Here is a 25,775-nt window from a genome sequence, read left to right as displayed (position 1 = left end):
TATGTTGTTGGTATACCCCCAACTGAGCCCCCTTTTATATATTTGTGCATAACCCCCCTCATTCTATCATATTAGGCGCCCCACCCTCCCGGTAACCCACAATTATTTTTAGAGGGCAGAAATCAGAAATCAGAAATCGTTTGAGTCCTGAGTCCTGCCCTCGTTTTATATTTAGAACTTAATACTACTGTAAGAATTAAGAATTAATACTACTGTAAGAATCCGCTGGGTCTCGAACTGCCGATGTCGTATTCCGCAGGCCAGCACGCTATCCATTCGGCTACCAGGCTCCTACAAGATTACGATTCTGGATCTTCCTGATATATCGATGCCCTGCATTTCCCGCTCAATACGTAGTTTACTGGGTTCGCTACTAGAATTCGCTGTAGTCAAGTTCGCGCAGAGATAGAGAGAGAGAGTTGGTAAAATTTGTTGCGTGAATCTAGTCTTAGGTGCTGTAAGTTTATGTGTGCGAACAGCGATCTAGGTGGGCTGTCATCAGGTTACGGAATGATAGGGTGTTCTCGTTTAACGGTTGAGGTTATGTGTCGATGATTCCCGAGGAATCAAATAAATAAACGCCATGAGGCGTTTACGGCATTGATAAGTGACATTTATATACTCAGAAGTGTGTGTGGTGTGCCCCCCTCCCCAAGAACAAAAGTACATGTTCAATCAACTGCGTCATCAGAATGCTGTTTATTTTTGCATTTGTGTTAGTTAAAAGTGAATGCATTTTGTCTTTCTGGGAATAGCTGAGAGAAGAAGCTTAATTGATCCTTGGGATTTTACTCGGGGAAAAGCTGTCTGTCACCTGACCAGCCTACTGCTTGCCAGGAAATCAGTGGAGTATGTTCAGTACACTTGGCAGGCTCACTTCATATCGCAACAGAAACCTGACCTGCCTACTGCTTGTATCACAATGTTGTTGCACATTAAATCCCTTACCAGCTGTAACATTAACTTCACAAAGTTTACAGAACAGAATTGTTCCATCAGAACTAAAATATTCCTCACCGAAATCTTTAATGAAAGCTCTTAACTTTGCACTTTCAGAACACCACTTTTGGCATCTGAACTAAATGAAGGATTCACTGTAAATGCCCGAGAAATGTAGTTTCAAGTAAGAATTTCATACCCAAAATATGAATTTTATCCTCAAAATATAACCAAAATGATCCTAACCATGAATCACCAGTATTGTTCCCAACAAACTGTGGTCAACCGGTGTCCTTGAAGATCTAAACATGATTTTGTGATTGTAAATAAAATTTTCATGAAGCAGAGTCCTTGAGAAGCTAATAGTAGATCATACAGTAAAGACTGCACCAAACCCTTAATTTAGTATGACTCCTTCTTGTTCCTGTACGAACAAATATCTTTGAACAGAATGAGCAGTTGATTGATCCACTGGTTGCTTAGCCGCCTGACTGTGATTAAGAGATCAAGTGGCTAAAAGGGTGAATGAACTGACTAATTGATTCGTAGGCTATTTAATAATTATATTTCAACCGTACAAATTACTTAATACTAAATGGGATTAGGATTATTGTGAATGGAGGATCCAAGACATGAAATTGTAATCTGAACAAAATTAAACAAACAGCGATGCAAATACATAGTAATTAAATGGCTAATTTGAAGGAAAAAAAACATGCACAAACAATATTGATTATATAACTATCCACTGCTAATACTAAAGTGCCACTACATTCCTTGGGCAACACCAACCACCCACTGGTTTCTTGATTTGAACACTTTCCCAAAAAAACAGCACAATTCATGAAGCTCCTCATTATGTAATTTTCTCTCGCTGCCTGTATGTTTCTCTTAGTTACATGTATTCTGCTCATCACAGACATCAGTGCAAGACACCAAGTTTAACACCCACACAAAACAGCAGGTGAAATAAGTAGCCATTATTATCTGTAATTAAGAACTTTTCCAAAAGCAGGAACTTTGAACAATGAAGCATGAACTGGCCTTCAACCTAATAGAGGAAATAAATGTCTTAAATATACTGTCTCTTAGTATAACGATATTGCACAGTTCAGTATCACCTCACAATTGAATAAATATAGTCATTTCTTTCACTCTGATGTTGGAAACATACATGGCACCTATCACACCGTGCAAAGACGTCCATTCGACACAGCCCACACTGACAGGTTAATATTTCCCACTTATAGGACCACAGCTCCCTTGTTCTGTAGTGTCCTCTGTATCAATGAAACATTATGTCCATGTGACCATGCACTCTTTCTCCTACACAGTAACAATTCTAAGGCCATGTGATATCCCCAATTTCATCATGATCATGTAGTGACTGCTTACCATAATATACTACCAACATAATAAACAACAGGAAGCAGCAATTACCTGGCATGTCACAGCATTAGTGGGGGAGCCTACACAGACAAGACATGCAACATAAATCACATGCGTTGCGCATATGCGCATGCCAATCCAAATGTTCTTGGATCAGCACACAAGAACAAAACACAATTCTAACACACATGAAGAATCACAGCAAGGTGAAAAATCACTAACACACTGTCTGACCGGTATTCTACACTACTGTGAATGAAACAGTGATCCACAGAGCAATAAAATTAATTTAGTGTCCTACAAAACAACTCATTACAAAGATGGTTGCCTGCGACGTTGCACAAACTGATTTTTACATTAAATGGTGCAACAACCTGCAAGACAGCCACCTCCATATTCACTATCATAAGAACCTCAAAACTCAATTCAGTAATGGCAGATGACAAAGTTAAAATGAACAGAAGATCAAGAGAACTGAAATGGTAGATATTCACACCAAATTTCACAAAAACCAGTCAACTGCTGTGTAACTGAATCAGGCTAGATGGACATACACATGCAGCTTACTTAATTAATAAGACTGCTTTATAAGTCATTCAAAAACCACTGGATCAACTGGCATATTCTGATACACTATGATCAGATTCAACTGGAAGATCTGAGGAAACTGACAAAAAAAACCCTCTTCAGTCAGGACAGCAAATCCCCTGCTGAGACTTGTGCATAGGACGTAATTCATTTGAGAAACAGGAGTGCTAACACAACACTGCTATAATTTACTGGTAGAATCACTCCTTCCCAAACGAGGATTTGCACAGAATAGTTTTGTCCATGTACTACACAACAATTCAGATCATTTTTTCCTTACGCATAGGAGATATTTATTTATGGGGGATTTACACTAGTGACAGACTTCCTTCCTGTTGCTATAAAACAAGTTTGTGTCCCAAATTCCCCAAACCCTATTTCCTTCATGTATTCTAAAACACAGGTAACCCACAAATTTAGCATTCTGTACTTGCTATAGTACATTCTTTTCCAACTGAAACACATTTGCTCATCTTACATTCAGTTCACATATGAATAAAATGGGAAGAACCCTGAGAGAAGGCACAGACAGACCACAGAAATCACGTCCACAACATTCACAATAACACTCACCTGCGAGCTTCTTCATACTTAATCTGCTGTCGCAAGAACACCGCATTCTTCAGCAGTTCCTGTATGTTACCAAGGTTATCCTCTGCCCCCTCCATAGACTTCACTGCCCTGGAGAACAATACAACTGCTGAAAAAACTACACAAAGTTCTGGGAAGGTCTTGTGATTCTCACTTTTCTTCCAAATCATATATATATATATATATAGATAGATAGACACATGCACACACACCATATTTGGCGACTTTGTGTCAGGACTCAGGATCTTATTCCTTTGCCAGGCAGAAATGTCAAATGAATGAAGGTCTAAAATCACTAAGTTAATTGATTAAATAATAAGCTTTCCTTGTAACATAAAGAAATTACACTTCACATAATTCAAAATGTCAACTAGAAATGAGCAAGATGCTGCTACAAGCCTGTGGAAAAGTATTCACTTGGGAACAAGGTTCCTCTTGAATACTAGTGAACGAACAGAATTTCCTTTAAACCTTACCCAATGGCATACTCCACATCGTAGCAACGTCCCTGCAACTCATGATGCAGTCTGGTAACTTCTACCCTCTTCTCCACCATCGGGGGCAGTGCTTTGCAATGTTACGTATATAAGTTCAACATAAACAACTCAATCCATGTTTGACACGTTTTCAAACCTTTTTTAACTTTCATTTCCAATTCCGGGTCTGATGACAGAGACATCGACATGATTCTCAACACAGTTACGTTATATTACCGATAACAAAGCACATCCATATGTGCCTAATAATTATTCCAAATAATCGCATACGAAGTACAGCCGATTAACAAACTACAGTTCTGAGTTACAAAGCATGTTACAAACTATGGAACTTCTAAACTTCCGTGTTTAACAGTGAAGCCAAAACAGTTTCATTTTAACATTGGCAACGGCTGGAACGGTATATTTTATCGTCATTAACTTTTAAATTGGTGACAATGAAGGGAACCGGAACTAATTTTTAAGTGCGGTCATTGCCAGTAGGAGTCGAATTACATGCTTTGTTGCTTGTGAGTTGGCAACGAGTTGGAAGTTTTGATAAAGAAGTGCCATTCCGTTGGGAAAGATTCAAAGTACTCGTGCGTACAACACGTTGGGGAGTGTATAAATTAATATTTCGTTAAAAGTCTTGAAAGAATGAAATTTATAAGTATTTTTGTTCTCGCAGCCCTAGCTGCTTATGTAGATGGTAATGAGGAAGAAGAAACGGGTGCCAGATTGCTAATTTCGAAACAGATACTGAATAGATATCTGGTTGAAGACATGGACATAGTAGCTGGGATATTTAGATGTCATATTGTTTCAGAAAAATTATCGTCCGGTTGTTTTTGCAGAATAGAAATTTTTACATATCATAGGCCGTTTATGTTACAAGCCAAAGAATATGGAGCATCTCATGATAATATTGTATTTAGTACCCATATAATACCAACATACCTCATAAACTTGTTTGATTATAACACACAACATTCTTTGCAGTACACACTATATAATGTTGGCACAAGTACTGCTCTTGGTGTTAAGCTGAGTGACAGTAGCTTTCACAAAGAGGCCTTCACTTTGGTGGGTGGTCAGCTCAACATCAAGATTGACAGGATCCCTGAAGGGACAAATGTATCTCATGTAGTAGCTGTCAGACCAAGGAAATATGGATACTTCAACTTCACAGCTGCAGAAGTCAACTACAGACCAACAGAGGATGCCTCTGAAGTGAGTTATCACTTGCATGGACCGTGGTCAAAATTTATAGAAATGTTTGTAATTTCCATTGTGCTGGTCCTAAATTATATATTTAGAATGTACAGGAAGCCATTGTAAAATAATGAGCATAAAACACAAATTCTTCAGATTGATAAAATGATTTTCATTTTGAAACATTTAAATATTATGTAAGACTTGAGGTTCTCACAGCGGTGAATATGAAGATTTCTGTCTTCTGGGTTATTGCGCTGTGTAGTCTGGTCGATGTTAACCAACGTTTCAGAGGTCATCCAGTTCACCATGGAGACTGAAAAGGACGGCCATCTCCCATTCCTCGACATAGACATTCACCGGAAACCTGACGGCTCATTAGGCCACAAGGTGTACCGGAAACCAACCCATACCGACCTTTACCTCAACTCCAATTCCCATCACCACCCGTCCAACAAACAGGCCGTGCTCTCGACCCTGGTACACAGGGCTAAAGCCCTTTGCGACCACGACAGCCTACAGAGTGAACTGGATGCACTCACCACCACCTTCAGGAAAAACGGATACAGCAACCGTCAGATTCAGAAAGCTCTCAATCCGCCTGCGAGGCTGCCACCGCCTACTGAAAAACCAGCCTCGGTTGCCTTCCTGCCCTACGTCGGGACGACCTTCAACCGCATAAGCAGGTTGCTGGCCAGGCACGACATCAAGTCTGTTGGTCTTCCGCCAAAGAAAATTCCCAGTTTTCTCCGGCCGGTAAAGGACGACCTAGGACTGAAGACGCCTGGCGTATACAGAGTTCCCTGCGAGTGCGGAAAAGTCTACATCGGCCAGACAGGCCGTTCCGTTGAGGCCAGGATCAAGGAGCACGAACGCCACATCCGGCTCGGGCAGCCCGAGAAATCTGCGGTTGCTGAACACCGCTTCAACTTGGAGCACAAGATACAGCTAGAGGACACTTCTATCCTCTCCTCAAAAACCGGCTACATGGACCGGTTAATCAGGGAAGCCATCGAGATCGAACTTCATCCTGATAACTTTAACAGGGAAGATGGACTTCACCTGAGCCGGTCCTGGAAGCCTCTGATCCACACACTCCGAGGACTCCGAGAACGAGCAAGAGTGCGCCGCCAGAACCAACCAGACCACTAACTCGGCCCCTTTCAGGGCCTTTATCCATACAACTACACTCACCTTTCTCTCTCTACTTTCTCTCCCTCTCCCACCCTCGCCCACGTGCTACCATTGGTCCACTCCCATACCTGCTCCCATTGGCTCGGGGCAGGCTACACCTTTCACTTCCCTGCCTATAAAATCCAACTCCTCACACCCTATTGGCATATTCATCGCCCTGATGACGGAGGCAGTATGACCTCTGAAACGTTGGTTAACATCGACCAGACTACACAGCGCAATAACCCAGAAGACAGAAATCTTCATTTAAATATTACTTGGAAAATCCATCTATGGACACCATACTTGTTTCTGTCTGCTTCTCTGATATTCAAAGCTCATAATTAAAATGAACTGAGGACTGAATATAGCTAACATCAAAGCTAAAATTGAATATTAATCTCCAAACTTCTTACAAGTCTTCCAAGTGGTGTTCCTCAGGTTTCACCATCAAATTTCTGCATACATTTCATTTTTCCAGAACTTCTTGACAAATACATATGCCACAAAGCCTGTAATCATGTAAAATTCCTAAGTTTATCTCTTGTTTTGTTTTTTGGGTTTCTGTTAACATCGTCACACACTGCTCCTGTAGGACGCAACAGAAATGCATAACAAGTCTTTCCGTTTCAGCTGCAAGTGGCCGTGACAAGCGAACCCGGCGAGGGTCTCATCATTGCCTTCCGTGACTATGATAAGAAAACCCTGTCTCTCAAATGAGATACAAACCCAAGATCTGCCAGATATGAAGTAGGAGAGTTAACCGCACAGACAAAACGTTTAACAGATGAAAGTTTTAAGTTAGTCTGTATAAAATTTACTCTCTAACAGTGCTGTAAATCCATGACAACTGTGTGATACATACTCCAGGTGGCAACAGTATTGCCATCTTTGGTGATGTTGTACTGGAACACACCACCGATCTTCTTGGCACGCTCTGGGTTTGCCGCAACCCGCTTTTTCAGCAAGTCAAACACACCATCCGAATCCAGCGCTGATGTGGATGCCTGCACCAACAATGCAACCTCACATTACAGTTTACAAAGCCACCAACATCATACACCATTTCTGCATGTCTCTAGGAACCTGTTAACTCTCTGGTGATAGAAAACGAAGGTCGAACATTGCCAATACCAAACAGTATCACTAGCTGCAGGACCAAGCCACTTTGGCACAGTTCAAACACATCTGTATTTGTCTAAGATCCAGCTTAATATTATCCTCCCCTTAAATTCTCAGTCTTACTTATGTCCAATTTTTTTAACAGGATTCCCACCAAACTATGCATACATTATGTGTTTTCATCTTATGAACAACACATTTAGTCCTTTAGTTCACTATCCTAAGAATCCACTTATTTGATCCTTCAAGATCCCAAATAATATTTGGTTGTTTTCAAACACAATTTAGGTTCTTCACACAAAGAAAGAAACCATATTTTACAACCATACAAAAGTGGAAAAATATGGATATGATGTAATTTGATCTTTAGCATTACTGAGAGTAGTTTCGATGGTTACACACTCTGTAATCAATAATGAGTACTTCCTGAACGTGTTAAATATTTATGAATACTATATTTTTAGCTTAAAAACAAATGCAAAACAATGTTCATATTTTCATTCTATGTCAGGACATGAGATGTGCCTCTGAACTACAAATTCCAGTTTTCACTTCCCTCACCTTGGTGGACCTCATCACAGCAGGCATAGTGACTGACTGATGCAACCAGCATACATCAGAGCTACTCACTTGTGTTTCTTCCATGACCTTGAACACAGCTACTGTACTGTACTGTACTGTACATGTTATCAAGACAACCTTACATGTAGGCTAAAGTGCAAAGTCTTTCCTGCCTCCTTGACAGTGACTCAGCTAGTCAAAAAACTTACTGCTTTTACAAAACAAAGGTTCATTATTCTGTTACACAAAACACACACAAATGGCCATATCATGACTCGGCTCCACCCCCAGCTTCATGCCAAAATTTTTTTCCAAGTCTAAGCCAATTTCTGACCTAATGACATTTTACATAAACAAGTGTAGTGAAACAATGTATTCATGTGACAACTTCTCTTTGTCTCCCACAGTTCACTATTCACAAAGCACTAAGTGAACTGTACAAATCGTGAAGTTTCTTCCTCACTTTGCCCACTGAAGATGCAAATATCCTGAGAAATTGATTTGCAGATATTTACCATAAGCTGGAAATGTAACTAGGAAAGAGAAAACAAAGAAATTCCATAGAGCTTTTGAGTAACCTCTGAAGACCAACTAGGAAATTAAAGAAAATAATTAACCCCTTCAGCCACAGTGAAGGTGCATAATATTCTATCAATCCATTGTTACCTCAAAGAAAACACAACACGTCTCCACGACAACACTAAACTAGTTAATGCTGCTTAGAGAAATAAATTACTGTTTATTCTGAGATCAATATAAAACCCACATTATATATTCTGTGGGCAAAATGCAGAGATAATGACTGTTACAGCAGGTGGTACATACAGTTACAACTCAGCTTTAAAGGGTTAAAATGGATCTTACTGAAGATGTGATACTAGCAATGCTGTAATGTTTGGGATCTTAACAAAAAGGAAACATAACCTTGTCACTGAGAGTAAGAAATTGCTAGGCTGAACAATGCAGGTTATCACAAGATAACAGAATATCAGTTACACTTTATATCGATTATAAACACAACTTGCAATCTGTAGGAACAAACACCACACAGCTCAGGCCTGCCTCATGGACTTATCTTGAACCACTTGAACACAATCCACAACCTAACACCCAGTATTTTAAAGATCCATTTTAATATTACACTCCCATCTATGAGTTGGTCTCTGAAGCCATCTCTTCCCTCAGGTTTTCCACACAAAATTCTGTACTCATTTCATGTCTTGCTCATGCATGCTGTATGCCCTGCCCATCAGAGCTTTCTTATCATTTTACTAAAACTCCAGAATTAAATCTTATATTTGGCTCATTAAACCCACACTAAATTAAACATTCTCCAACACACAATTACAGAATTTACATCAAAATGTACATTTATATTAAGTAAGCTTTACATGCAAACAACACAGCTCAAATACTTTGTCTTGTTTAGTAGCAGTGTACTGCATAATCAAATTGCATTTTTCTGTGAGGAACCTGCAATATGTGTGACCTTTTATTTCCACTGCGTAGACATGAAATTTGACACAAAAATTTCATTGGAAAAGCTGAAAGGAAAACAGTACTTGGGAGATCTACACACACACACAGACATTACTAAAATGCACCTTAGAGAAATATGATGTGAAGAGATAGATAGGACTCAACCAGCTCATGACAGAGCATAAGGGCAGAATTATGTGAACGTGATGAAAGGCCAGCAGCAACGAAATTTCTCACCAGCAGAACAACCATCATCAAAGATGATCTTGGCCCATCAGTCAGCCACAAAAACGTACCTTGTGCTGCGGGACGGATGCCTCGGTGAGATCGACATATGCGCCAGATATCACCACGCTCCCCGTCTCTTTCACCTTGGTCTGAAAGTGGATACGGTTCCCCTGTTGCCACATGTCAGTCTGTAGTGTCTGCCCAGGGATAACCGGCTTGCTGAACCGAGCCTGTAAACCAGTGACAGTCATCATTTTCTTCATACCCTCACACTCTGATGGCCTGTGTAGTGCAACGATCTAAACCATATTAATGGGGATATCAGGTTGCATCTAAGTCCAGTTTCTGACTATCCTTCTCAGGCTAATCAGAGTTCTCCTCAGTCCCTCCAAAGAACTTCCAGCATAGTAACATGAAAATTAATATTACTGCCCCTTTCCAAATTCATACCCATTCATTATCCTCTCATTCTATCTGATGCTATATAACCTCTGAAAATGAAACACATTCATGAAATAACATCATATTTAACAATCTCTCTGATGGAAAAAAAGTACAAAGAACTTACAAAGCAACAAGATGATAAAATTAAAAAGAAGAGACTGAAATGGTAAAATGTTATGAACAGTCCTCCGGAATTACAACTTAGAAATCTACTATCAAGCCACACCATTGCACCATGCTTCACATGAATATCCCTTAACGTATCCACTGTGAATGGGAGTCACGGTTATGAAGTATTCCAACAGGGATGCGAGAAAATAGGAAAGCATGTGGAAAGAATAAGAAAGTACAATGACTGACATCACCTGAACTGTACATCAGACACGGAAGAGGCAAGTGAAAAATGCTGTGAACACAAACAATCCATAGAACAACAGAAAGAGGGTGCTGGAATGTTATCATGAGAATGTGAAAATAGGAAAGCCCCAAAAAGAGATGTTTCTATTACACACCTTTATGGCTTTGAATTTGGTTGGATCATTATCCGCATACTGCTGTAGGACATGGCGGGCTGAGAAGCCCAGCGAACACAGACCGTGCAGGATGGGCCGATCAAATCCACCAAATGCAGCCACATTCGGGTCAATGTGAAGTGGGTTGCGGTCTCCAGACAGTCGGTAGAGTGCAGCCTGCAGGAAATAATGTTGAAGTGAAGAAACATTGACAATTAATTTGTAGGTGTGTTTATGATCTCTCTGCATACTAAATTCTACAGACTTAGCTGCAGTGTTTCATTAGTCATAATTTTCACACACAGCAATAAGTGCAGATTCAAAGCAGTCAGCATTTTCAGTCTACATCAAATAATCTTAAGGATGCACATTTTACAAAGCTCTATCACCACAAATATGTCAAGATCTTAATTAGATTGTCCTTCTTCTCCATATTTCACACGTTAGTACTACTGACAGAAGAAACTAAAAATACATACACAGAATAAGAAAAGTTACATTCACTCCCCCCCCCCCCCCCCCTCAAAGAAAAATAACCAAAGAGCCTCACACGTAACACATGCTTCCCTCTATTCTGACCTGATCAAGAGACGTGCGTTGCTCAACAGACAAATCAGGAATCCGCTTTGGTGGTTCTGCTGTTGGCACATCATAGGGTGAAGTACGCTTGTCTGTAACACCCTTCATTCCAACAGCAAATGTTGTCAGCAGGGACTGTGCCACCTTCTCACCACTTTCATCAAATGTCTCCACTGCAATAATGACAACAGACAGCAACTGAATTTGTATCACCTTGAAGACTAGACTTTTAAACCACTTATATTCCCCCTAGCCTAGACAGATCAATGAAAAAGAGACACGTTACAACTGCACGAACCAAGTTGACAGAAGTTACAAATGGAATGATCATACTGCACAATTTTATCTCACCTTCCACCAGCACAACAGTCCCAGATCCCTTGTCCAACATATCCACCACCTTGCAGTGCACCTCAAGAGTCCCTTCACTGTTGATGGGACGCAGAACCTCCAAGTACTGCTCACCATGCAACATCTGGCAACATAGCAGCAACACGATCCTCCTCAGTCAACTCCAATTATGTACTCAATCGTTTCTCATTCCTTTGTGCCTCATCAGCAACCCTAAGGTTCATAATCCAATCAGTCTCTACGTCGAAACCACTGAACTATCTTTAAGTTAGCAGAACTTCTCGAATCCATTTAGTGGAAAGAAAGAAAGAAATACTTTATGATATACCTGCAAAAACAACTGAATACTGTCATTTGTTTACACGACCGAGTGGCATGCCAGTGGGAAGCATCTACACTCTGTGCAGCTCACTGAATCAGTGTGAATTCTATCCTCACTCTCTCTATGGTGCAGGATATTCTTTGAAAAACTGACTGTATACTTGGCTTCTCAAAAATTAGAACACTTTCTTTATAGAAGCCAAAGGGTCATCACTGAGTTCACAAAAGCCTGCCATAAGACTAACCTGAGCCAGCTGCATCCAGTTTGCTCCATAGATTCCTATCTCCCAAAGGTCCATCTTAACGCCATCCCACCTACGCCAATGTCTCACCCACAATCTCCTCCCTTCAGGCCTTCTAACCAATATCTTGTAAACACCCCACCCCTCCACAATGCGTTCCGCATGTCCCGCCCGTCTTATCCTCCTCGATTTAATCGCCCTAACAGTATCAAGCGAGGGGTACAGTCCGTGAAGCTCATAATGCAATTTTCTTCCTGCCTCTTAGGTCGAAATATCCTAAACACTCTGTTCTCAAAGACCCTCAATCTATGTTCCTCCTTCAAAGTGGGAGACCAAGTTTAACACCCATACAGCACAACTTTTGTATCTTTAGTTTTCTTGATGTGAGATGAGAGGACAAAACATTTTGGACTGAATGATAGCAAGCATTCCCCGAGTCCACACCACACTGCTCAATTACAACTTCACTAGCATAGAATACGACCTGAATGATCCTCCGTTGCAATGAACAGAAAAACAACTCACTGCAGTATTATTTTCGCAGAAGCTGGATCTGCTTTCATTCCATGAGGACCAGCAGACTTTTAATTTCTTCCTCACTGCATGTACAGTGAACTAAACAAGTCAAGTGCGATGGAGACTGGCTATTATATTCGTAATAGACAAAGCACAGGCAGTAAAATGTGCCTTGCGTTAAGATATATGGACATGTTCAGCTGCGAAGGCAAGAAATGCACTTAAAGAGATGAAAACACAGCAAGAAGATTGTGAGGTGGCTCAGGGTTGCATCCGAAGGCAGGCTTCGAAATGACCGATGCTGAACCTTGCGGTTATCCTCAAAAGAGTCTGCTTATCAAGACATAACCTCACTTACCCTGGCAGGATTGAAATCCCTGCCACTGAACACCTCATCAGTAACACTAGACTCCATCACGGCAGACACGCCTTGCAACACGAGGAACGTCGGCAACGCAGAGAAGTCTGCGTGGCCTTCATACAGGAATCTCAGGGCACTTGGGTTGGTCACAGTGCTACCAACTGCAATAAAACAAACACATTACTTGTCTGTCACACTGTCACAAACACACGCACATAAGGGCACATTACTCACCTCCCAGTGCATACAGGATCAGGTCACGAGGAGTGTATTGGAACTTTGTCACAACACTCTTCTGGAAAGGAAATCAGGACCTTAAACCATGTTCACAGAATAAGTGTCACCAAGAAGACAAAAGTTCAAGTCTGCACAAAGATTAGCCACTATCAATACTTGGATGGCAGCACCAGCCATTGCCAAAACTAATGTACACCTCATTTAACAAAATACTGGACCTCCAGTGACGTAAGCCACAACTGAAGTAACGTAAACCACATACTACAATTATGGCGACGGGCTAAAATCCTGTACACAATAAACAAAATTAATTCTGCTCATTCATACATCTTATACTACACTCCCTCTATACACCTCCACTGGATGGTGCTTAGACACAGGGGTAACTTTAAGAATTACTATCTGAAAGCATATGCAAAAAACTACATCGAGTCATAACTCACGCCATCAGAAGAAAGCCCAGAGTTCGACTTCATCTGCTCAAGAACGGTCATCAGGGTACCAGATGCCTCCTGGATGGACTCCAATTTAACGGCAGCAGACATATCTGTCACCTTGCCCCAGTTCTCACGTACAGCCTCTGGCGTCACCAGCTCATTCATCTGTGCACGCAGCAGGCCGCCCGGTGAACGCACCAGATAACCTGAAGGTTGTCAGACAAGAACGCATCCTGATGGAAAGTTCTGCCGACACTCAGCACGGGAGGTAAACGGTTCTCTGCTTGTCTATCATTACTGCGCTTCATGGCTATTCCAAGCTGTCTCACTGAAATCAGGACCCTTGAAACATGAATCCGGTCATTCTACCGCTGTTGACACATCTACGGAAGTCCACATGCAGATTCTGCGACTTATCTACGATTGTGATTTGCAGTGAAAAAATCATTTCTGCATTTCACTGAAAGAGCAACAACAGACCCAACCTTCATGACCCTAATGAAATGCAGTCCTGTTTTGGACGGCATCACATGACTCAGAACCAGTGGTGTCATTACAGGCATCGAGCATATTCCGAACAGGGGTGCCACTGACACTTACATTTTCCTGCCCAGCCAGCAGCAGACTCGATGATGGAGCCAGTCTCCTCACAGGATTCGTGACACAGCCACGCGACGACTGGCGCAATCAGCTCTGGGCGCAGCTGCGCAAAGAAATCTGTGCAATAAACACGTGACTTATCAGTATCACATTAGTGTTTATAATCATGAGACAATATTAAAAGCTGCTGATAACAGATCTCCAAAACATGAACTATTTATTACAACTGATAATATGACAAAAGGGTGAATATACTTCCAAAATGTACTGTTTGCATCACTTTGATGTTCATTTATTGTAAACAGAAGTGACACACTGTCAGGCTTTAGTATCAGCAGCACCCACCAGGTGGCAGGATGTCTTCAGTAAGCCGGGATGCCGCAGTTGGCACAATCACATTGCAGTGGATGTTGTCCTTCCTGCCCTCTATCGCTAACGTATTGTTCAGACCGACCAGCCCCATCTTGGCAGCACTGCAACCATAAAGAAAACATACATGGACTCCTCCCGAGAAATGCATAAAGCGGCCATCACTCACACCAACTTTCTTATTTGAGAACAACTTTTCAGCCGCACGAATTACACAGTCCTGAAAGGAAGAGCGACGGTGAATGACGAACTGGAGAGGGTGTAGAAGTGACCCTCGCTTATATAACACACTATCCCGGCATCTGTCTTGAGGAACTGAGGGGGAAAACAGTTTCTACCATTTCTGGCAACCAAAGACAAACTTTTATTTTTATAAATAACCAGAATGTTAAATCAATATTTCATAGGCGGGGGGAGGGGTGTATTGTAATTAATACTTTTAAATCCCAAAGATATTCAAAACAGAACAGATTAATGTCCAAGATATCACGCACACATTATACAAATGATCAATCCTATGAAAGATAAATATACTGAAGTGTCACTAACACCGACCTGTAGTTTGCCTGCCCAAAGTTCCCATATAGACCAGAATTGGAGGATGTCACAATGACACGTCCATACTTTTGTTTACGGAAGTGAGGCCACGCGGCTCGAGTTGCCTTGAAAGCACCTGTTAGGTGTACGTCCTGAATTAAGCCTGCAACAGTAACAAATGATCATTAAACCTCAACAGCACTAGTAACTAGACAAAAAAGCATGCAAAACCATCCCTGAACTCAAGAAATCTACCATAGTCCCTTTTCTTTTGGCCTCCTATACAATATCAATAACAGTCAAAACAGCTCAGCATAGCAGACAGTATTTGTCAAGGTTTTCTTCAGCCTCTCTAGGCAAATGCCATGGACAGTATCTTGAAACTGGTCAGAACCACAATGAGAATAGACGCTTGTGAATTTTAACTCTTTCAGAATTAGTCTCTGCAGAAAAATGATATTCCAACTTCACTGAACTATCAGACTTTAAGGTAAAATGGCCCCTGGGACAGCTACATAATATCCAGTCACTGGCGCTCTTAGTTTTCTGACTGACTGACTGACTGTAGCAGTCCAAATACACTGAAAGTACCCCACAATCTGATATTATGGCCAAGAATAAGATTTAATCTCAAACATACTCCAGTCTGTGTCACTAATCCTGGAGAATGACTTGTCCCGCAGGATGCCAGCATTGTTCACTACCACATCTACTCGTCCAAACTCTTCCAGAGCCGTCTGTATAATCTTCTCTCCATTCACCACAGAAGCATAGTTGGCTACAGCCTTGCCACCTACCAGAAACAAAACAATCTACGATACAAATGCAATCCCGCGGTGCTGCGACTTCACCGTAAAACAGAAGTTGGAAAGGAAAGGGAATCAGACGGAGGTGGTAGAGGGGGACACAAGGAAGCAGTTTGTAAGAAGGAAGGAGAAAGAGAAGAGGTGAGAGGACAAACAAGAAACTTACATGCAAATGCAGTAGCAGCCAACAAGCATCATAATGCACTAAACCCACCTTTGTGCCGGATCTCTTCTACAACACTGTCTGCTGCACTGCTACTCTTCCCATCGCGATGGCGACCACCACCAAGGTCATTCACCACAACTGATGCTCCACGCTCCGCAAACAGCAGGGCATATGCTTTACCCAGGCCTGAAACATAAAGTCATGGCTGGTCAGAATTATGAGGAACTGGCACACAAGAAATGATAAGTGGGTGAAACGACACACAGAACTGTTCATTACAAGAAGTTGTAAGCAAATGCCATGATTAATACGATTATGAGACAATGGAAACAGACAAATGATAAAAGAGAAGGGTATTAACTCACCTCTGCAGTGCACACATCACATGGCATGTGGAGTCTCATCATACTTTAATATTATCATGACAACTTTTATCCATGGAAATGGACACACACAAACTGGAACAATTAAAACTGGAAACATACTGTTGTAGCAGCCCACACCCTTCAATTTCATATTTTTGTCTTAACAAATGAGGGAAAGAACTATATTTGTTTTGTACAATATAGTCATTAATGAAGCTGAAACCGCGAAGACAAGAACGATAACCTAAAATAATTTCGACAAGAATTAAATATTTCCGAAAGAAAGTCTTGCATACTAGAAAAGCGATCAGGCACAAACATTATTTTCGTGTACGATAATCACCTGCACCAGCTCCTGTAACTACAACCACTCGGCCATCGAATCGCAGATCTGTCATGCTTAATAGGGCCCTACAGAAGTCCGAACCTGAAACAAGACGAAGTTACGTGACCAAACACACGGATAAGGTAGTACAAGTGCAAGTGCAAGATTAACCAGTACTTTGTACCTTGTTTACTTTCGTGTGTATAACTGCGAAGTCATCGTCAAGAAATAATGTAACCGTTAAAATTATAATACAACGCACAAATTGCTAAATCTTACTACGTACGATAAATCCGCCGCTGTCTAGTCGTAGACTCCAAGACACAATCCACTACCACGAGATCATCACAGTTTGTGTGCTTGTTTTTTCAGACCTTCGCATCAGATACGGCCAGTCTGCTGTCTGACATAGCTGCAAAACCTCTGTACAAGAAATATGTACTGTACTTCAAAACAGGTTACGAAAGTGATCGACGCAATTTCGCTAGTCATTCTTTCCCATATCGATATATTTAGATTAATGCAGTGCTACCAATAGTATCAGTAGATCTAGCGAAAATGTTCGAAAGCAACAAATGGCATTTTACCTGTCTGAATGTAGAGTTCCCAAATTGAGATATTTCCTTGCCCTACTTTCACATTTTATACCTTGTATCATAATATCCCATAGAAACTGTACTTACTGCTTTTATCTTTCTTAACTCATGTCGCAGTTTTCCTGCCTATGTTATTAATACAGAAAAGAAACAAGACTAACTCAAAAGCATGAAGTAACAAGGGGAATATGCTTACTGCCTTCATCACCAGAGAGATCGCCTAATAATGGTGTCAATTTATATTACACTACACTGCGCAATATCCCACAACGCTGTCATCTTCACACTCTTTTCCCATGAGCATCTGCTCTACACAAGGAAGTTAAATCAGCAACTAGGATGTGTCTTACTGAAGAACATTAGGAAACAGCATGCAAATTGCAACAATGAAAATTAAATGTGATACTGAACGCTGAATAAAGCTAAAGCAGTGTTAAATGTATTTTTTATAAATTACTATGATATTTTAATGTCCCCAGTCCAAGACTGTGGGATTTCTTGTCAGTGACAACTTCAGATCAATTTATAAGATCTGTCACTAGTAAGATGGGATGTCTTAAAATTCAAGGTCGTGCAGACACATGTTCATGAATTTCTTATCTCATACCATCACACTGACAGTCCCGAGTTTCAGGCACACAAAGTTACAGCATAACAAAAGCATGCGAGTCACAGTAAGAATTGAGGTTCTCACAGTGGCGAGTACGAATATGACTCGTTTTCTGTGTTGTAATGCTACAACCCAGAAGGCAGCCATCTTCATGTGACTCACAATTTATTTAACGATGCTGTCACTAGCTGAGACTATATAATGTCGAGTGAGAGGATGATAGTAAACAGAGAATTGGAAAACATGTGGACAGAAGTGATCATGGCCTAATTTAAGGAACTATCCAAGCATTTTCTGGAGGGACTGAGGAAAACCACAACAAGCCTTCGTCACGATAGCCAGTCTGCAGGCCAAGATCTGAACCCAGGACCTGCCAAACATGTAGCAGGAGTACTAACCATTCAACTATGATGTTTTGTGTGATTCACAAGATACAAACAATTTTATTACACATAATCAACTGGTTACCGTAGTAAACCGACGTTTCGGGAACAAACTCTGTCCCCATCTTCAGGGTTTGTTCCCGAAACGTCGGTTTTACGTGGGCAAGGAACTGAGACAATTGTCTGGATGTCGGATCTCGCGTGGTGGCAGATTTTGAGCAACTTCAATTCTGTCTCCGATAATGACAATGACTTCGTGGATTCAAATTTGTTATCCTAAAATATGAAGCCAGCGAATGTGAACATTTGCCAAGTGAACTCTGAAAACCAGAGATGAGCTAAATGTGGAGCGGAGAATTTCCCGAAGCGATGCCTACCGACGCCAGTTCGCGTTCAGTTTCATCAAAATCCGTTCAGCGCTGTTGAGGGCAGCAACCCGGGGCATTCTCCTCCTGAGCCAGCTTTATCCACACAACCTACTTCCCTCGCCGGCCCGCGGTAAATTCGAGTAAAGATTCCTGTTAGTCCCCGGGTCTGGATTAATCGAGCAGGGCGAGTTATTAAGCGAACGACCAACATTCCGTAATTCTTTGGCAGGCCCAGCCCTCGCACAACGCCGAAGGCCAGATCACAAATAGCGGTCAAGGTCAGGGAACCGTCTCCATGGAAACAACCGACAGTCGGAGAGACCCAGAAAAACGACTGGCGGCATTTCTCAGGAGCTACAAGAAAGGAATTAGCACGTCTCTCGAGCAGCTGACAGTTGCCTACACTTCCACGAAGGATCATCACCGCATTCCCCAGAAGCTGAGGTCTGAACTCCATCCGAATTAAATTCAGACACTGTGTAAGTTCCACGTATTGAGATTAAGCAGATGTAATATGAAAGCGCCCTCACAGCTCGCAACGCCTCCTGTGATAACAGTTTCCTTATGATGTCATCGCCTGTAACGAGATCACGTGTGAGGTCGCACTCATAAAGAGAATGACATCACGCCACCTTCTTCGATATTATACATAAACTTCATGGTCCCAGGGCGCGTGAACTTGATCTTGTCTTGAGACTGAATAAAACTCTTCATATTATTATCTACAAACTGACAACCCTCAGCTATTTCAATCTGCCCGCCAATCCTACTAAATACTACCAACGTCTGAGGAAGCCGATTACCAACTTTACCTCAGGCACTTCCAAGCGTATTACAACTGCACGACGCACCGTCACATTCTCCCGCCCGCAGTTCACAATCTTCTGTTTCCCGTCTCCTCTCTAACAACGAATGTTTCCTACTGTTTTGTATGGGTGTGAAACCCGGTCTTTCACTTCAAGCGAAAACACAGACTCGGGGTGTCTGAGAAGAGAGCGCTGAGGGTAATATCTGGACCCGAGACGGATGAAGTGACAAGAGCGAGGAGGAAACTGCGTTATAAGGAGATAAGAATTTCGTTCAGAATTTGACTAGCCGACCGACCGAGGGCTGAAGATGGACTCTGCTCCACGCAGCTCGTTCTGGTCAGACTTTTACATCGCCAAGGATGCTGCAATCAATAGGCGTTCGGTGTAACCCAGTTATCGGCAACGTAGTCTGAAATCGGTTGTCAGCTTTACTGCAGGGCGTGGTGGCAACTTAACTTTCACAGAATACATTTTTATACGCCAAGGAACGGGGTCCTGCTCGATGCCTGACAGTCACGAAATTTGCAGGACTCGTAAGTTCACTGTCGCTTTCATAAATGCCAGACTTAACCCTCTAAATCCCGAAGCTCGCCTAATTAGACAAAAGTGGTTAGTTGTTTGCGTTTTTATAATACAATATAACGTCTTCTAGACTTAAACACGTCATGCAATGAATGGATTATTACCAGGTTTTTGCGATCTACTTGCCTAGAAACTGCACCAGCGTCTGACATGAGATATTTTCTCAACTCTTCTCTTATCTCGCCTCCTGCTCGAGATAAGGAGTGCGTGTTTGGTGGCGTTGCTTCCACGTCATTACTGAAGTGATAGAAAGTTTTTCCAGATTTTTACTAGGAATCCATCGCGTAACAGGCGACTAATATCAAATCATCACATGTCTCCGGCAAAATGTTTATGTGTGTATAAAACACTCAAAATACTTGGCAAATCAACCCAAATGCATTTTCCGATACCCTTCCGGCACGACAAAGGCGATAATTGAATGTCTGTTCAGTTACGTCATTCTTTGCAATTTCATCAGATACGCGTCGAGACCCGATGCTTCGTCTGAAAGTTAGAAATGGTTCCCGGAAGGCACTCAGGACCCGGAAGATTAAAGTTATTTCCAATAATCACCTTCTTTGCCATATGCACCGACGTCGACCGCAATAAACTTGTAATTAGCGTCCACGATGGCTAAAAGAACGATAGAAAAGAAAGCTTTGCAGTTGAAAGAGATTGGCTCCAACGGCGTTCGGAAAATTCCATTTTATCCAAAATTCGTTTGAAATGCGTTGAAACTCTCGTTGCGTAGGTTCAGGCATGAGTTGAGGTACCAACTTGTTTCTTAGACACCTAAGAACCTCTTTCACGATTGGTGAAATATGACGCGCTGATATACGGTAAGCAAACGATAGTGAAGCGTAACTTTCGCCAGTCGCCATAAATCTGAAGGGAAAAAATTGTCAATCACTCAATAAGTGATATCGTACACAAAGAACACGCACACGAAAATGGGCGTATTTTCTCATTTCAGATGGAGACTGTAGAAAACGCTGGAAGTATATACGGGATTCATACAATCGATTTAAACGCAAAAGAAAAATGTCAACCGGATCAGCTGCACCACCGAAAAATTCTAAGTGGGATTTTTTCAAGAGACTCCAATTCTTAGAACCGGTTTCAACAGAAAGACCTACTGCATCTAATGTTGAGTCAGATTCAGCGGCAAACGCACAGTTTGAGACTCGGACTGAAAACAGCGAAGGTTGTCCAGATGAAGCATCGCAGTCCTCTGTACCACAGCCTCCACGACGAAAAAGACGCAACAACAATCATGATGATATTCTTGATAATCTCGTGCAACAGTTAAGTGCCAACACTGATACAGAAATTGAAGACGAAATTGCTTCATTTGGGAACCACGTAAAGGCTCCACGTTTGAAAATACAAGCTAACATTTTAAGTCACTATGAAGTGATTCAGATGGATATGCGAGGAGCAACATGGGCTGTCCAACCCAAGTTCATCTGAGGTATTCTCCTATAAGAACTGCCTCGACCCCCGAACCAACCAACATCACAGAATGAAGACAATTGTCATTACATTTGTGACATAATTAGTAATAATACAATATAAGAAACTTAACCGTAACGTGAGCGACAGTTTTTGTTGTTTGTATGTTTTTCCTATTAAACTCAGTGCGTAACCAAACTGCTTTTGATTCAATCTGAAATAACTCCTGAAACTTTCTTCTTCTAATGATAAATGATTCTTTATTAACAGACAGAAAGACCCTTCTTCGCGTCTGGTTTTGAATATTGAACTCGTAGGTTTTCTTTCTTTCTTTCTTTCTTTCTTTCGCAACAAATAACACAGCAACACATCTTCTTCTTCTTCTTCTTCGAGTAACCTTTTTAGAAGCATTTTTCTACTCATTTTTCACAGAATATGTGCACGCGTCTCAACAAAACAAACACTTTGCCGCATGTCTCGGTCGTCACCTCAAAAGTGAGTGGCGGGAAGCTGCGATGAGTCCGTCTCTGTCGCGTGCAGCCAAATTGTACCTTAAGAAGACCCCATAAATATAACTGCAGGTGGTACATATAGTTACCACTGTGCTTCAAAGAGTTAAATGCATCTAAAAATATTTGAGACACGACCTGCAGTTTAACATTCCGTGATAAGAGAACTTTTCCATCACAGTGATCGTGTCGACAGCCATAAAATGCAGACGTCCTCTTCAGGAAATTCTGCCACGAGCTCTCGTACCGGATCCTGCCTGAAGCAAGAAATCGCCGCGTGAACCAATTACTTAGGTCAAGGCCAGCGGAAATCAGGCAGAGCCGTGCGTGAGACGACGCAGCTGCGATAATGATAAAACCTCCTCGTGATTATCTTTTTACAATTCAACGGATTACACAGCGTCGAATGAGAGGAAGACAATGAATAATGAATTAGAAAGGATGTGGAAGGAAGCGGTCGTGGCCTAATTTACGGTACCATCCCGGAATTTGCCTGAAGGGGCTGAGATAGCCGGGCTCTGAGCCGAGATTTTAACCCGGGACCTGCCGAACACGAAGCAGGCCTTTAACAGAACCCCGAGGATCAACAGAATCCTCCGTCTGTCCTAGTGCCAAGCCACACGGATCCAGTCCACGTACTCGCAACTTATTTCCATAAAACAAACCTCAATGGTATCCCCCATCTCCTTCTTGATCTTGCAAGTTGTCACTTTGCCAGAAACATCCTTGCTGTAAGTGAGATTTCAGCTTCTCACAGCGGCAAGTAATCTAGTAGAAACTGGCCGACGTTTCAGAGGTGCTTATTACCTACCATCATCAGGGCGATGAGTGCCCAATGATGCAGGAAGTAAGCACCTCTGAAACGTCGGTCAGTTTCTACTGTATTATACGGCGCGACATCCCGGAGAATTTTCGTCTTAATATTGCAACTCTGACACCAGATTCAATCGACCTACGAGTCCAGTCCGTCGAAACCTTTCACTGCATCAGCACAGCTGAGTGCGATGATGAAACCATTAATTCATTTTATGCCAAGTACCCAATGTTTCATGCTTTTCAACACAAAGCATTCGTCCAAAACGCAAAATGTAGGCGTTTGTGACACTGCATAAATGCCACTGACCAAGTTTCGCGTCGTAAATAATCCAAACACAAGAGAATTATTGAACATACATTAACTTGGAAACATCCAAGTTTCCCAATTAAAATCTGAGGGCCCACAAAATTGAGCCATCGTAGGTTTAGCTTCATGAAATTCTGTAGCCATTATTCAGTCTTTGTATAAATGTATTCAAATACATTAGGACTGTTCTCGTCACGTTATGAGCTCTAGATTTGACTGTGAAACAAACTATAGAACAGAATGCTTCTTGACAATGTAATAGTCGCTGGGCTATTCAAGAAATCTGACTTCTGGAAAAGTATTCTTGACTTCCGTGGTTTGCCCTATTAGATCACAGCGCATGGAGCATTATATTTGTTATTGACGCTGAGAACCAAGCAACGAACAGGCATCGACGCGCGGCTTGGGAACTGGGCGCTGTGGAATGGGGTTCGTACTCGGCAGGTTACTGGTTTGAATCCAAGCCTGTATGCTCTGCTGTTGTACTTAGTTACTGTGTTTTATGCGGAAACTCTGGATAATAAAGACAGGTGGATGGACTTTCGGACAGGTAGATAGATAGAGATCTGCTCTTCCATAATCTTAAGCTCAGAGGGGGTTCGAAACATTTATTACATGAATAACCATCCCCTCATACATAAAAAGTAAAGATCGAAAGAGGTGTGTTATACATCTAACGCACAGTAAATTTTATTTCAACGACAATTAACATGAAACACCCTGTTTCAGCTCAACCTTCTTTTAAATGGGGGGTCGAGGGTGTGGAGTCGCATAGCGTGTGTCACCAAGCAAGCTACCACAGCTGCAGTTTTAGTAAGTTCACTGTGACAAGAAATTCACGAACGCTAAAATTGTTGAAATAACACGCACGTTGCATTCTGCATTCATGGTCAGTTGCATCGTAACTCAGTAAAGGCCCAAAATTTAAAAAGTTTGCCTGCCGCATTTGAACGTTAAACAGTGAACGAAAATTCTGACAGCGTACAGAAGCCTGTCGAAATAACCGGCTCTTTTTAAATTCTAAATTACGCATGTCTTTAGAAAATCAGCCACGAGCACGTGATAAAATAACTCCACCCCACAAAGTATTCTTGTACCCAATCGGTAATAGTCTCTACAAACCTCTAATTAGATCACGTGGCTAATAAAATATGCTCGGTACGGAATGATTTTCTGGATATGGACACTTGTTCTCGAGTCTTAGCTCTGCCTTCTTCTTCTTCTTTTTATCTTTAAGTTTCATTTTCACTTCTCGGCCTCTTAAAGCCGGGTCCACACTGACGCTCACTGCCATAACATAACAGCGGAAGGCGAAAATGTGGACCCAGGTTTGTGCCCGAAATATTCAACACAGTAATGTCAACGAAATTAACCATGTTTCGCACCCATACCACACAACAGGCAAAATTAGTATTTTGTATACTTTAATCTTCAGGTTCTTAGAAATCAGACGGGAAGACAAAATATTTTGAACTGAGAAGTAGCAAGCATTTCCCGAATTTAATCTCCTCCTAACTTCCTCGTGAGCATCATTTTGAATCGTTTTTGTTTTTCCCAAGTATTTGAAATCTGTCACACTTTCAAAGGATTTATGAGCCACCTTAATGTCTGTCGGGTACATCGCGGCTATTGGGAGGTTTCGGTTGTCGAATGTCAGAACGCAGATCCGTGGAAAATCCACACATGGAACGAGAGGTAAGATCACAATTATTATTGTGTTCCCTCTTGTTTCAGCTCCATCTTTTCCTATTCTCCTTCCCTGTTTCTTCTCCGTACATTTTATTCGTTCGCCGTTATCTGTCTCTGTTTTCCAATGAAACGATTCGAATTCAAAAGAAAAGTTACACAAATAGAAAAGGCATCGCTTACGCCCCACATTTCTGACTACGGTTTACGCCGAGCTCATAAGGAAGTCGGCGTCCGCTGAATTTCCAAGATGATATACAAAGTATATAAGTAACGCCTCCGTCAATCCGGATTGGGGCCTCTTTCAGGCTACTAGCTACGAACTGGGCGTTCGGGCTTCAATTCTTGGCAGGACGGGGGTTTCCTTCCCTTTGCCACAATGTCTGGGGACAACCTAGAATCTAGGTGAAGTTATTATAGGTCCATTAACCTAATTAACCAATCAGAGATTGTAAGAAAAAGTAAATTCTACAGCATCTTCTATGTCACTTTAAATTTACCATGAAACGTAAGAGTAAGTTGAAGGATAATATTAAAATGGATTGTAATGAAGTTAAATGTTAGAGAGTGGGTTGAATTTGAATAAGGATAATCTTGTGAAGGCGGTGATGAACCTTTGGATTCAATGAAAGGCGGTGGATTTCTTGAGTGAGTAAGTTGCTATCGGATTCCGATGAAGGACTCTGATCCATGCAAAACAGAAATTAAAAAGTAGGAACAAGAAATAGACACAGCTTATAGCCCTTTTA

At 41.6% G+C, this 25,775-nt stretch overlaps 5 protein-coding genes across 8 annotated transcripts in view; 2 read left to right on the top strand and 3 right to left on the bottom strand.

Annotated features, from left to right (window-relative positions):
• Window positions 1–25,775, bottom strand: part of LOC147874799 (uncharacterized) — a 68,293-nt gene that overhangs the window by 22,328 nt on the left and 20,190 nt on the right. The gene's annotated exons all lie outside the window — the stretch shown is intronic.
• On the bottom strand, window positions 1,478–5,081 carry LOC147874803 (BLOC-1-related complex subunit 8 homolog). Its single transcript, XM_087343429.1, has 3 exons — window positions 4,941–5,081; window positions 3,490–3,597; window positions 1,478–1,990 (listed from the first exon to the last, which is right to left on the bottom strand). The coding sequence occupies exons 1-3, from the start codon at window positions 4,943–4,945 to the stop codon at window positions 1,933–1,935; spliced, it is 171 nt and encodes a 56-aa protein (XP_087199555.1). The 5' UTR covers window positions 4,946–5,081; the 3' UTR covers window positions 1,478–1,932.
• LOC147874802 (translocon-associated protein subunit beta-like) lies at window positions 3,703–7,976 on the top strand. The gene is made up of 2 exons (XM_087343426.1): window positions 3,703–5,213; window positions 7,002–7,976. Exons 1-2 carry the CDS (start codon window positions 4,641–4,643, stop codon window positions 7,086–7,088), a joined length of 660 nt encoding a protein of 219 aa, XP_087199552.1. The 5' UTR covers window positions 3,703–4,640; the 3' UTR covers window positions 7,089–7,976.
• Window positions 4,898–17,263, bottom strand: LOC147874801 (peroxisomal multifunctional enzyme type 2-like). Of its 3 annotated transcripts, none has more exons than XM_087343423.1 (16): window positions 17,213–17,263; window positions 16,945–17,028; window positions 16,285–16,422; window positions 15,905–16,057; window positions 15,283–15,427; window positions 14,704–14,831; window positions 14,359–14,475; window positions 13,765–13,964; window positions 13,319–13,379; window positions 13,082–13,245; window positions 11,645–11,768; window positions 11,294–11,466; window positions 10,715–10,891; window positions 9,827–9,988; window positions 7,234–7,375; window positions 4,898–5,103 (listed from the first exon to the last, which is right to left on the bottom strand). In XM_087343423.1, the coding sequence occupies exons 2-16, from the start codon at window positions 16,997–16,999 to the stop codon at window positions 5,075–5,077; spliced, it is 1,968 nt and encodes a 655-aa protein (XP_087199549.1). In that variant the 5' UTR covers window positions 17,000–17,028; window positions 17,213–17,263; the 3' UTR covers window positions 4,898–5,074. The 3 variants fall into 3 exon arrangements, with proteins under 3 accessions (XP_087199549.1, XP_087199548.1, XP_087199550.1); XM_087343422.1 differs by lacking the exon at window positions 4,898–5,103 and adding an exon at window positions 5,272–6,880; XM_087343424.1 differs by lacking the exons at window positions 4,898–5,103; window positions 15,905–16,057 and adding an exon at window positions 5,272–6,880.
• Window positions 16,998–21,928, top strand: LOC147874800 (uncharacterized). 2 transcript variants are annotated; one of them, XM_087343428.1, is made up of 3 exons: window positions 16,998–17,069; window positions 19,113–19,362; window positions 21,230–21,905. In XM_087343428.1, the coding sequence occupies exon 3, from the start codon at window positions 21,298–21,300 to the stop codon at window positions 21,724–21,726; it is 429 nt and encodes a 142-aa protein (XP_087199554.1). In that variant the 5' UTR covers window positions 16,998–17,069; window positions 19,113–19,362; window positions 21,230–21,297; the 3' UTR covers window positions 21,727–21,905. The 2 variants fall into 2 exon arrangements, with proteins under 2 accessions (XP_087199554.1, XP_087199553.1); XM_087343427.1 differs by lacking the exon at window positions 16,998–17,069 and having other exon boundaries at window positions 17,940–19,362; window positions 21,230–21,928.

Source organism: Zootermopsis nevadensis, unplaced genomic scaffold, assembly GCF_977971745.1.
Source record: "Zootermopsis nevadensis isolate Lab colony 2312 unplaced genomic scaffold, Znev_1.0 Znev_ptg000005l, whole genome shotgun sequence".
Lineage (NCBI taxonomy): Eukaryota > Metazoa > Arthropoda > Insecta > Blattodea > Termopsidae > Zootermopsis > Zootermopsis nevadensis.
This window is presented reverse-complemented; position numbering and strand designations above follow the sequence as displayed.

Excerpts from the sequence above, each read along its gene's own strand:
- LOC147874801 (XM_087343422.1), bottom strand. The coding sequence starts at position 16,999 with ATGACAGATCTGCGATTCGATGGCCGAGTGGTTGTAGTTACAGGAGCT. Across the intron at positions 13,965-14,358 it reads TGCTGGCTGGGCAGGAAAAT|GTTATCTGGTGCGTTCACCG; the intron begins GTAAGTGTCAGT and ends GACAACCTTCAG. Across the intron at positions 11,467-11,644 it reads GACTGTTGTGCTGGTGGAAG|TGGAGACATTTGATGAAAGT; the intron begins GTGAGATAAAAT and ends TCATTATTGCAG.
- LOC147874800 (XM_087343427.1), top strand. The coding sequence starts at position 21,298 with ATGTCAACCGGATCAGCTGCACCACCGAAAAATTCTAAGTGGGATTTT.
- LOC147874803 (XM_087343429.1), bottom strand. Across the intron at positions 1,991-3,489 it reads AAGTATGAAGAAGCTCGCAG|GTTGAAGGCCAGTTCATGCT; the intron begins GTGAGTGTTATT and ends TTCCTCTATTAG.
- LOC147874802 (XM_087343426.1), top strand. The coding sequence starts at position 4,641 with ATGAAATTTATAAGTATTTTTGTTCTCGCAGCCCTAGCTGCTTATGTA. Across the intron at positions 5,214-7,001 it reads CAACAGAGGATGCCTCTGAA|CTGCAAGTGGCCGTGACAAG; the intron begins GTGAGTTATCAC and ends TTTCCGTTTCAG.